The sequence below is a fragment of the Hibiscus syriacus genome, unplaced genomic scaffold (assembly GCF_006381635.1).
Source record: "Hibiscus syriacus cultivar Baekdansim isolate YM2019G1 unplaced genomic scaffold, ASM638163v2 tig00111542_pilon, whole genome shotgun sequence".
NCBI classification, from domain to species: Eukaryota; Viridiplantae; Streptophyta; class Magnoliopsida; order Malvales; family Malvaceae; genus Hibiscus; species Hibiscus syriacus.
The window spans coordinates 387,042-399,267 of NW_024063115.1; the positions used below are offsets into that span (position 1 = coordinate 387,042).

The following is a 12,226-nucleotide window of genomic DNA, read 5'->3' on the forward strand; positions in this document are numbered from 1 at the left end:
CTATCATTTAGAAATTTAGAAATTTAATTTATAATCCTTTAAAATTTAAAATAAAAATAATTATGTTTAATCCTAATTAAATTTACGACATTTAAAAATATTAATTGAACTATAGTTTAATTGGGAATTTGATTTCCCAGTATTGTATACGTGTATGTAACTTGATATGAACATCGGTTCATCTAAGGCCCACGGCCCAGACCAAAAGACCGGAACATTCGGTAAAAAAGGTAAAAGGTTTGAAACGATTCACCTCCACGTGTATATCTTATCCGTTACCCCACCTTCTCCTTTTCTTTAATCTTTAATTCTTTATTGAATTACTCAAAATAATAATAATAATTCTTTATTGAATCACTGGGCAATTCCTCTATAAATACTTTGATCTCCATTAATACAAATTTAACAGAATCTCTCTGAATTCCAGAAGCCCTAAGTTTTCTGTCGACAACCCCTTTAAATCAAGCATTTCAATGGCTACTAATCTTCTCACCTTCCGTCCCGCCGGAATCTACGCCGGTTCTGTTCCCGGCCATGCAAAACAGGATCTCGTTCGCCGTAAAAGTAGTGTTTCACCGCCTTCCTCATCCAACTGGTGGAGCCCGCTTTTTGGATTGTCAAACGAGCCCGATTACTTTGGCTCCGATGGAAAGACCGAGGTCGAAGAGAAAAGAGAAGTGGAATCGAAATCGGAAACAGCGCAAAAGCCGGCGAGATCGAAGTTTTCCCGGGGAAGGTTCACGGAAGACAAGGCGAGGCAGCTCCGAATGATGACTACGAACACGGAGTCGTTTCACGACGCTATGTACCATTCAGCTATCGCTTCTAGGCTCGCCTCCGATTTCAATGATCGTTCCGATCTATGATTCTCCGGCGATTCGGGAGTATTTTTTTCTTTTTAAAGATTGGAAATATAATAAATATTCTTTATGTCAATGTAACATACTGATGGCGAAATGCAGTCGGCATTTGATTTAAACTTGAATGAAATTACCCAAAAAAAAGAAAAAAGAAAAAAGAAGATGACGATGATCATTAAACGATTATGGTGCTGCAGTTTGGATCTGGGATTCTCCAAGCTGCCGAATATGCTAATATAAAACAATCAAACGAGGAATATTCTAAAATTTGATTCTATATCAGATAGATATTAAATTTATTGTATATTCATGTAATGTCACCGACTCTAACTTTGCTATAATAATAAGTATAATAAAGTAATATTTATTTAAAAATAATTATTAATTATTTAATATTAAATTATTATTTTAAAATTTTGATATTCTAAAATGAAATTTTAAATAATAATAATATTTTTTAATCATCGAAATCATTTTGTTTGTATTGAAAATGGTTATTAAATTGAAAAAGTGCCGATAAAGCAAGCAAGGAGCACTCGAAACTGTGGTCCAGGACTTTTAAAGAAAATATGCATACGACTACGGCAGCGGCAGGAGTGATATAATAATGCGTTGAGTTGAGTTTGTATATTATTAAACAGTTTGTGTATTATTAAACTTTATTCTACTCAAAAAATTTAAAATAAAGCTTAGTTTCGTTTGAAAATTCACAAGCTTTAAATTTTTAAGTTTGATTCGAACTCGAAATCATGAATTAAAGTTCGTAGAAGCTCAAAAAAATCTTGAAATAAAAAAAAATACTTAAGCTTAACTCGATTGAAGCTTTAAACTCGAACTCGAATATGAATCTTAAATGTATAAAAATCTTATACTGTAATTTTTTAAATCAATACATAAATGTTAATTTATGAATAATTTATTTTTTTTAAATAAAATCTTAATATATTATATTTTTCGAGTTGTCCGTGAACTTTTCGAGTCGACTATCAAGTAGCTCGTTAAAAGCTCGAGTCAAATATTTATCGAATTTCAGACAAATCAATTTCGAATAATTTACGATCTATCTCGTTGTATTTACATCTATATGTATCCCTGTGTATGAATGAAAATATTCCTATTGTTCTTCGCAGTAACAAGGTCGACGCGAAGAATAAAAAGTAGTAATGAATCGAATGAGTGTTGGGGTAATGATACTCATAATTTTTAACAAATATAAATGTTAAAATTTTGTAACAAAAAAATGTTAAAAATAGTTCACTTCGCTTTTATTCCTCAAAATATTACCTGTTTTTTACAAAAAATAATTTTTAACATTACTTTTAAGTAATTTTTTCTTATTAATTTAGAGTGGTCACAAGATAAATTCGACAAATAAAAAGTAATAATGAATCAAATAGATATTAAATAATCGATAAATATTTATTATAAAGTAATATCTATTCGAAAGATTTTATATCCACTCGATAATGAATACTCAAATATTTCTGACATATAATATGCTCGAATTGAGATTTTTAAAGATAACAATTATCCTTTGATTATTAAGATAACTTGATTTGTGCATGTAAATATTATTTTCTAATTATGTTATTTTTAAATAAAAAAAGTAAAATGGTTAAAAAACATGTTATAATATAAAAAATCCTTATAAACGGAGGGAGAAAAGTAATTGACAAAAAATTGGAGATTGGAGACCAAAATAAGAGATCTTTTGTATCTAAAGCCTTCGCGGACACTTCACATCCAAGTCGACGTCATTGTCGAAGAAAGGTAAACTGCCTAAACCCTAAACCCCCTTCTCGGTTTTTTTTTATATCTTCTTCCCCCAACTAAGATGCTTTTTCTTTAAAAAAAAATCCTAGAATCTACTGGATTTCACTTCGCAGTTCTTTCCAACCTGTTGATCTTTAAAAAAAAGTTGACTTTTCAAAGTTTCATTCTTGTTCATCTTTCGGTATTCCTTCTTACATCTTTTTTTCATGTGAATGCCATCATTTTAGTTTGAGTTGAAGTCCCATTTTATGATGGGTTTTGAAAGATTTTTAATCTGGGTTAGCTAGAAGTGTTTTATTTCTGATGAATTTGTTGTAATGCACCTGTTTTTTTTCCCTTTCTAATTTTGGGTTTAGTTTAAGTGTTGCTGACAAGGTCGCCTGTTTGGTGCCTGGTTGCTTAAAGTATATTGTATCATTGTACTGAAAATGGATTACTTTGTAGAATTTACTTTTGATTCTTAAAATATAAATCTGGGTTTCAGACTTTCAGTTCATTTGCAGGATCAGTGCTGCCTTCTGCTTGTGCATTCGGCGGATTTGCTTAGTGTCACTCTACTATGAGCTTCACTGGTCCTTCTTTCTCCCCTGGTTAGTTTATCACTTTATCTGCTTCCTTACCTGCTGCTATGGTGATGGTTTCCAAAATGAGAGCTAACTAACAAGCTTTTATTATATATTCTGATTTTTCTTATGTCGATTGAATCATTTGATTCTCTTCTTTGTATGGTTGATTGGTACATATGTCGAATTAAGTTGACTTTATTTTTTTGTAAATTCATGAGGTTGTTTTATCCACCTCTGTTTAATTTTAAATGTTTTTAACTTTATTGCAAGTCTGCGGCGAATTTTCAGGTGCTAGAACCGTCAGGGGGGCACTTGAGTTCGGAAGAACCTATGTGGTCAGGCCGAAAGGCAGGCACCAAGCTACTATAGTTTGGCTACATGGCCTCGGTGATAATGGTTCGAGGTATAGTAAACTTTGCATTGCTTTCTGAGCTTCTTGTTTGTTGTTTTTGGTTCTCTTTTTGGTGAATAAGTTTCAGATTATTTTCTCAATAATCCCATTGGTTTAACTTATTTACTCCTAGGAATAGGAAACGATTAATAATTCGGATCCCTATCCACTCTTCTAATTTTCAATTTGTTGGGGGAGAAATATTTTGTTTATTATATGCATGTTGAGTTTATTTCTATTTGTTCCCATCCCTCAAGAGTTCAAAAGTCTTTCAAGGAAAATAGCAATTAATTTGCTTGTGTTTTGATTTTTTGTTCCTGATTTTGGTAATGGTAACTCTTTTCTCGACGTCCACCTTTTCCCTGCATTATCGTTCCTATGTGTTACCCATTTTTGTGATCAATGATCTCAGATATTAGATAAGAAAAATGTTGATATCTTTTGAAATACCTACTCATTTATCTTTTCTTGTTTGACAGTTGGTCCCAGCTCCTGGAGACTCTCCCACTTCCAAATGTAAGGATGGTTGAGTGCAGCCAAAGATGTTTACTGGAATTAATTCTAATAATTAGCCAATGAATTTATTCTTCTTGATTACGTCATAATTTTTGTGCTTGTGATGATCCTATGCTTCAGATTAAATGGATATGCCCAACTGCTCCTACTCAACCAATAAGTATATTTGGTGGCTTTCCATCAACTGCTTGTAAGCATATCCTTATATTTCTGTAACAATGCTATCTCATATGATGGAACTAAATGCATTAAATTCGTTTTCTTACAATTTTGATTATTTTTAGTTGAATCTAATCAAATTGTTCAATTCTAATCTAAAATGCATCAGGGTTCGATGTGGGCGAACTTTCAGAAGATGCACCCGATGATATAGAGGGTTTGGATGCTGCTGCAGCACATGTTGCAAATTTGCTGTCAGCAGAGCCTGCTGACAGTACGTTTCCTCTTGCCCTTTTTTATGAGGTTTTATGATGCTAGAATTTTTTTCTTGGTGGGGGGTGGGGGTGCAGTTTCCCGTTTCTCTTCCAAATATTTTCAATGAATTTTGGATACTTCATTCTATGGTGAGAATTAATGACAAATAAAGTTTTACATCTTTCGGCTGCCAAACGTTAGCCTTGCATTCTGCTGGGGTTATGGTTTTTGGGGTCGGTTTAACACCCTGTAATCTGTTGTTGCTTGATTAGATTGGCTTAAAACCAATGCAATGTTGCATTCACTTTAGTTTTATCGATGAAAGTTTTGTTCACTGTCATTGTTTTTGACACTGTTCTAATAGAAGCATTTTCTAATTGCAGTTAAACTCGGTGTTGGAGGCTTCAGTATGGGTGCAGCTACCTCTCTATACTCTGCCACCTGTTTTACACATGGAAAATATGGAAACGGAAACACGTATCCTGCCAATTTGAGTGCGGTTGTCGGACTTAGCGGATGGCTTCCATGTTCAAAGTGAGTTTCCTGCATTTTATCTCCTTTTCCACCCTTTTTCCACCCTTTGTTCCGGTGTATTGTTATAATTCCTATTATTTTCCAGGACTCTGCAAAGCAAAATAGGACACGATGCTGCTGCAAGGCGTGCTGCGTCTTTGCCCATTTTGCTATGCCATGGCAAAGGTATTTATAATTTACCTTCATTATGCAAATTATCGTAGATTGGCATAAAGGTTACAGGTGTTCATTTGAATTACGTATGACATTATATGTTGCATGCTCGTTTTCAGGTGATGATGTGGTTCCATATAAATTTGGTGAGGAATCCTCTCGAGCATTGAATTCAAACGGATTTAAGGACACGACTTTCAAATCCTACAATGGGTATGGATCTTTCTATGGTCCAACAGATCCTTCATGTTTCTTATCTATTTGACAATTCATCAACTTGAACCGAGTACTTTATTTGACAATCTAGGCTCGGCCACTATACGATCCCGGAGGAGATGGAAGAGGTCTGTGCTTGGTTAACTTCAAATCTGGGGCTCGATGGTTGATCCACGTAAGAATTGAAAACTGTTTTGCATCTCTTGAAGCAAAATCGTTCTGGTTATGGGTGTCATACATGGTATAGATGATAATTTTGCATACCCGGTTGTTTCTCTTGTAGTTGATATTTCTTAATTGGTTCTGGTCCCTTTGCTTGAACTCCATGACAGAACACGAGAACATGTACCGACCCGGTCGTCAGTTTCGAATGTTTTAATTTCAAATGCAATTCGGACCGTAAATTTTATGTTTTGCCAATAGATTTCGATATTTCCGTGTTCGAATACACATCAATGCTTGAAACTGAAGTGTCACTTGCAATCACTTCGAGCTTCTTGAACAAAATATGTATCCGAATTTCCAGCTTTTGACGACGGCAAGAGCTTCTCCTCTTCTGTATCGTCCTTTACGGATGAAACACAGGGACTGACAGTTGGAGGAGTTGTCTGTTCGGCCTTTCATTTTTCTTAAAATATCAATGTCGAACGTCGGTTTTTCATATTCATATTCGAATATAAATAAAAAAAACAGTGACAAAGCAAAGAAGTAAAGGCAGATGAGGAATATTCAGCATGAATAGTTAATAAATGGTCATTAGGGTTCTCTCCTATCGAACCCTATAAATTGCTGACAAACCAAGCATATATATGCATGGAATTGATTTTTTGTTTTGACATGTAAGCAAATGGATACCCCATTACACCCTACCCAGAGACAGATTAGGGTTCATAGAACCCTCTTTGAGTTTTGGTATATTCTTTTCACTGCCCTGTAACCTTCCAACTCATGACTGCACTCTTAATCATCTTCACATTATAGATTTACGCCAACCCCATCATTCGTCCCATTGAATGAACAAGTGTTCAAGTCGCAAGGATAATGTTTGTAGTGCGAGTGTGTGACATTAATGAATTCGTGTTAAGTGATATCAACGTTATTCTTTGACTGTTTGATTACATGTCAAATGTGACGACGATGTCACGAGATTAAATGGAAAAGAATGTCACACCATAGAAAAATAAGAATATTATTTTCATATTGAAAAAGGTAAAGGGAGATTATGAAGTTTAAAAATGATGGCGTTGCACGTTCTATTAGATCTATCTTTTGGGAAGATGACATTGATCATGTGACAAGTTATATCAGAACAACCTTTTTATTGTCTTATTTCACGACAAGGGTCTCAATGGGTGGGATAAACAAGATGAACAACCTCAATGACAGTCTGTGACGATGACGTCACAAGATTTAGTAGAGGGAGAATGTCATGTCTTGAAGAGGTAAAAGACATTAATACTACCTCAGAAAAGAAAACGGTCTTGAAATTTAAAAACGATGGCGTCGTAGACACATCTTTTGGGACGACAAGTTAAGATCATAAAATATAATTTTAATTTTAAATCAAATCAGATTAAAAGCGAAGATGGACAAAGAGAATAAAATTTTTTGGAACCCCTATTGACCTGATTAATTGACACTGCTCCTTGGGAGAAACAGGGAAATGGGGATAGTGAAAGCTTTATGCAATTTCAAGTTGGTAGAGCACAAGGCTCTTAATCTTGAGGTCGTGGGATCGAATACTACTGAGGACAATTCATAACGGAGGTCTTTCACGGAAGTTGCTCTTAACCTGGCGTTAGGGACAACCTACTACCCTACCTCTCCTTACCTCATTATCTATGGGAATAAGGTTAGCTAATTTTGAAAGCTTTATTCAAAGTCAAAATAATGCAGCCTCATCACACCAAGCCCAGTGTGTGCACGTATGACCATGAGATGCGATGCTGCTTTTATCGGACAACAACTATCTTAGCCCACCATCATCGGTCCGCCGCAAACCATATTCCAGTCTACCATGATTGGCTCAACATTCTTTTAATCCCATGCCCCTTTGTCTACCACACCAGTCGAGCCGTCAGAGTACGATGGGTCCAAAATATAATAAAAAATTAATTCGAGGTTCCGAAAAAAGAGAGGGGAGGTCAAGTCACATTGGGAATATGCGTATAGGGAAATCTTTCACGTGGCTTTTGAATTATTGCAGGAAAAGGGGAATTTTTGCAATGGAGATAGATGAGCATTACCATATGAAGAATAAATTCCACCTAATGATAATAAAAGGAAGAACCAATGCCCAAGATGTTTGATGTATCTTCCCCCGTGGATGTACACGTAAGTTGAAGCTATAGTTGTTTCATGGTGCCATGTTCGTGATAGGACCATGCTGGTTGAATCATGTTAGATACTAATATATATCGAGAATGATTATATATACAAGGTTAAAATCCACACACAATAAACAATGTAAAACTCTTTATTTTTATACAGATTTATGCTTGTTTGATGAGTGAAAATGGATTGCAGAGTTTGATTTTTTATTTTTTTAGTAAATATCTTCACATTTCCTACTTTTATTCCCAGCTATTTGTTTTTACTCATTAAATAGTCTTAAATATGTGTAAAACTAAAAGAGTTTTACATCATGAAAGAAGATACTATCTCATATATATATATATATATATATATTAAATGTGATATTAAAAATAATTTTTTAAAAGGTGATTATAAAATTGTATTTTTTCTAATAAAAATTATATTTTTAAGAAAATAAAAATATTATATATTAAATGTTCAAGTAACATCTTCCCCTCATAATACCTAGGTAGTAGCAAATATGGACGAGAAACGAATAATATTTCATTGTTTTTTGTGCAATAATGATAAAAGAATCACATAAAGAGGACCATGTTTGGATTTCTATTTCAGGAGTATGTATTCATTCATGCACACTTACCTCTTATTAGAATACGTTAAAATTTATAATTCCAATTTTGTTATAATTTAATTTAAAAAAACTATAGCACTATTTATTTGATGAAATAATAAATTAAAAAATTTAAATATATGATGAATATGAGAATTCTCAAATCTCTCTCTCTCTCTCTCTATATATATATATAAATATAAATATAAATATAAAGATTGAACTATAGTTTATAGGATAAAGTATACAAATAGTCCTCCGACTATATGATAATGTTTTATTGAGTCCTTTGAGTATTAAAAGTTATAAATAGTCCCCCAACTATATGGAGTTGCTTTGTTGAGTCCTTCGACTACTATATATAATGTTTTATTGAGTCATTGACTATTAAAAGTTATAAATGGTCCCTCAACTATAGGGAATTGCTTTGTTGAGTCCTTCTACTATTAAAAATTACAAAATTGTCATCCGACTATTCATTATGTTCCAAACTCATCATTTTCCGTTAAAATTTGGACGACAATCTCAACTGTACATTAACTTGTTAATTGAGATACGATAAAATTTGATCTCATAATCTCAAATGACTACCATATCTCAGCCAACATGTTAATGTTCAGCTCAGAAGATCATTAAATTTTTAATGGAAAAGAATGAGTATGGAATATAATGAATAGTCTAGTGACAATTTTGTAACTTTTAATAGTTGATGGTTAGTGACAATTTTGTAACTTTTAATAGTTGATGGTGTAACGCCCTAAATCTCGAGTTAGTAGTTCGGGTTGATCCGAGACCTATTAAATTGAGCCCAATAGACCTTTTAGTATAGCTTGGACCAAGTTGAGTTTGAAATTAGGCTTGAGTTGGCATAAATGATAGATAGTTGAGAACATTTTAATATTAGGTTGGAAGAGGGAGGACTAGAAGTGTAATTAACCCATTGCTCAATTCAAAAGCTGAAAATCCTTAAAATTTGATGATTTTCATGTGAACCACTCCACCTTCCTTTCTCATCAAACACACTTCCTCATCTTTCTCTTTTTTCTTCCTCTTTTTCTCCATGGTTGTGAAAAAGGTAGAAGCTTTAAGAATTTCAAGCTTGGTTTGGTTTAACAAAGGTAAGAATAATAATCTCCATTTCAAGAGCTTTAATTCAAGCCCCTAATCTCAAGTTTTGGGTTTAGTTTTAAAAATGAGTTTTAGGGCGGTTTAAGAGAATCAAGTGATTATAGTCCATTTTTTGGTGGAATCAAGTTATAGGGAGTGTTCTTAACTTCAATCCAAGCCCGTAGTTAAGTTAGTAATTTATTTTCTTGCTTTTGTTTAGTGAAGGAAGTAGGGGAAAGCTCTAAAGCTAGAGGAAAAGAGAAGTTGACTCTTAGGTGATTGGAGAACATATTAGCAACGAAGACATCAAAGGTAACACATTCACAACTTCTTCATACCATTTATGAGTCATTTAAATGTCTTATAGCTTGAAAGTTGAGTTAGGGAGTATGGTATAACATTTCATGGTAAATTCCATGTTTTGGTGTTTAAGCATGTTCTAAAGCCTTTATTATGACCTTTTTATATCACATAAAACATTAACAATGATTCGAGACCTCAATAGAACAATTTGGGAGATTTTGAGTGTCAATTTCGTGCCCAAATAGGGCATTTTTGAATGTGAGTATCGGTATTGGAAAAATAATACCGACACCGTTCTTATTAGAGGTATAAAATCAAGAGAATTTTATGAGGGAGTATCGATACTCATTATAGGAGTATCAATACCGGGGCTTTGGTTTCGAGACCCAAGGGTTGGTATCGAGACAATTTCTCCATTGTTCAATTTTGGTATCGGTACTCGAGGGTCAACACTGATACCGAGAGGTCAGTATCGATACCAACATACATTGTTGGGGCTTTAATTTTAAGAGACTTTAAGAGGAAATGAGGTTTCCCAAAAACTCTATAATTAGTCTCAAATAAGACTACAAGTGAGAACAAAATTAATGCTCAAATACATTAGAAACGAGATCAATTAGGGTGACATAAAACTAACCTTAATTGATACTCGAAAAATGATCAGGGCACCCGAGTTACTTTAGTAAAGATATCAGTGTCGAGATATAGTATTGTCTGGATATCCTTTGGTAGTGCGTGAGGCACTTTAAATTGACTAACTAGGGTTAAGGCCAAACACTCGCAAGGGGTGGGTTAGTCGAGGGTCTTATGTCTGATGTAGAGATTCTGGGCCTCATCCTAAGTAGACTAGAGGGGTGTGTGAGCTACGAGGTTCAAAACTCTCAACCGTACCATGATGTCTACCATAAAGTAGAGAGTGAAATATATAAGTATACTCACTATTGCATTGTACTTGATAGCTTGAGCATTTGATGAACATTTTTAGTATGGTTTAGTTGTTAATGTGGCACTGGGCTAGTGAGCTCAGCGTTCGAAATTTGTTTGCATGCACATGTATTTAGGAGGAGCAGTCGAGAAGCCCTTTTGAGTAGCAATTCCTAGACTGAGTGCATAGCAGAGTACGTCTCGAGATATCTTCTTTAAAGGGCATGTAATATTTGTAGACCCTTTTGTATATTCGAGTCGTAACTTTATTTTGAAACGTTGGGTTGTATATTTTGATATATTTATTTTGGGAGCTCCTCGATGTAAACTTATTTATACTTCCATGGTTGAATTTCTTTATTCGAAATGTTTTTTAATGGTAATTTTAACTAAGAATTTTTTTTGGATTAATCACTCTGGTGGTTCCATGTGGCATTCTAATCGGTCTATTGTGTGTCATGTCGGTTTAGGATGTTACGGATGGACTCAATAAAACAACTCTTTATAATCAGGAACCATTTTATAATTTTTAATAGTCAAATGACTTAATAAAATAATAACCTATAATTGGGAGACCATTTGTGTAATTTACCCTAATTTATATGTTCGTACATCTCTCTCTATATATAATTTGATATAACTCTATGAAATTCTTTTATATTTATAGTTAATAAACTTTATCTCCTTTATTCATAGTTTTTTTCATTTGAGATTTTTTAACGTAAAATCTATATTTTCTTTTTATATTATTATTTCTTTAAACGTAATATATATAGGGTTAACTAATTCAAATACCACTCACCTTTAAACGTGGGCTCGTTTATGCCACTAACATTTTAATTTTACCAATTTTAACACTAACGTTTATGTTTAACTCCAATTATGCCACTCCGTCGTTAATTCATTAATGGAGTAATGACATGACATCTCTGTTCCATAACGGCGATTACATGGCTCCCTCATCAATATGATGTCGTTTTGACACGATCGTTTTGATGCTCAAAAAGCTCAAAACGACGTCGTTTTGTTGATGAAAAAAATACTTTTCATGGGATTCAAACCATATACCTTTAGAATCCAAAACTAAATACCCAACCACAAGCTAACTTAAGAACTTGCTATAACCTTGACAAAACTATTATAAATGTTAAATAACAATTTGAATTTTTAGTTTAACTAATAATATTCATCTTCTTCCTTTCTTCATCAAGAAAATTCCACCAATGGTTTCAATGAGGGATGAGCAAAATCAAAGCCGAATAATCGCAGAAATTCCAGCAAAGTTACAGCAAGAAAATAAAGAAGAAAATGATTTCGCATGCCGCAAATCAAAGCAAGAAAATAAAGAAGAAAATCAAATCCAAATAATAGCAGAAATTCCGGCAAAGTTATAGTGAAAAAGAGAAAATAATGTCGCATGACGCCATTGAAGAGAAAACGAAGCAATTGCAGCATGAACAAAAGATAAAGAAGAAAATAAAAGAAAAGCGAGAAGGAAAACAAATTTTATCACGGCATCGAACGTATGAGTTGCTTAAAGAGC

General features: G+C 33.6%; 2 protein-coding genes across 2 annotated transcripts; both read left to right on the plus strand.

Moving 5' to 3' along the window:
• Positions 1–349: 349 nt before the first annotated feature.
• LOC120164714 lies at positions 350–936 on the plus strand. The gene has a single exon (XM_039174381.1). It carries the CDS (start codon positions 474–476, stop codon positions 864–866), a length of 393 nt encoding a protein of 130 aa, XP_039030312.1. The 5' UTR covers positions 350–473; the 3' UTR covers positions 867–936.
• Positions 937–3,144: 2,208 nt separating this feature from the next.
• On the plus strand, positions 3,145–5,830 carry LOC120164697 (acyl-protein thioesterase 2-like). The gene is made up of 9 exons (XM_039174359.1): positions 3,145–3,223; positions 3,488–3,602; positions 4,070–4,106; positions 4,227–4,296; positions 4,435–4,539; positions 4,904–5,054; positions 5,140–5,219; positions 5,327–5,420; positions 5,515–5,830. Exons 1-9 carry the CDS (start codon positions 3,193–3,195, stop codon positions 5,591–5,593), a joined length of 762 nt encoding a protein of 253 aa, XP_039030290.1. The 5' UTR covers positions 3,145–3,192; the 3' UTR covers positions 5,594–5,830.
• Positions 5,831–12,226: the final 6,396 nt, after the last annotated feature.

Coding starts and splice junctions, on each gene's coding strand:
- LOC120164714 (XM_039174381.1), top strand. CDS start 474: ATGGCTACTAATCTTCTCACCTTCCGTCCCGCCGGAATCTACGCCGGT.
- LOC120164697 (XM_039174359.1), top strand. CDS start 3,193: ATGAGCTTCACTGGTCCTTCTTTCTCCCCTG. Junction 4,540..4,903: donor GTCAGCAGAGCCTGCTGACA/GTACGTTTCCTC, acceptor TTCTAATTGCAG/TTAAACTCGGTGTTGGAGGC. Junction 5,421..5,514: donor ACTTTCAAATCCTACAATGG/GTATGGATCTTT, acceptor TTGACAATCTAG/GCTCGGCCACTATACGATCC.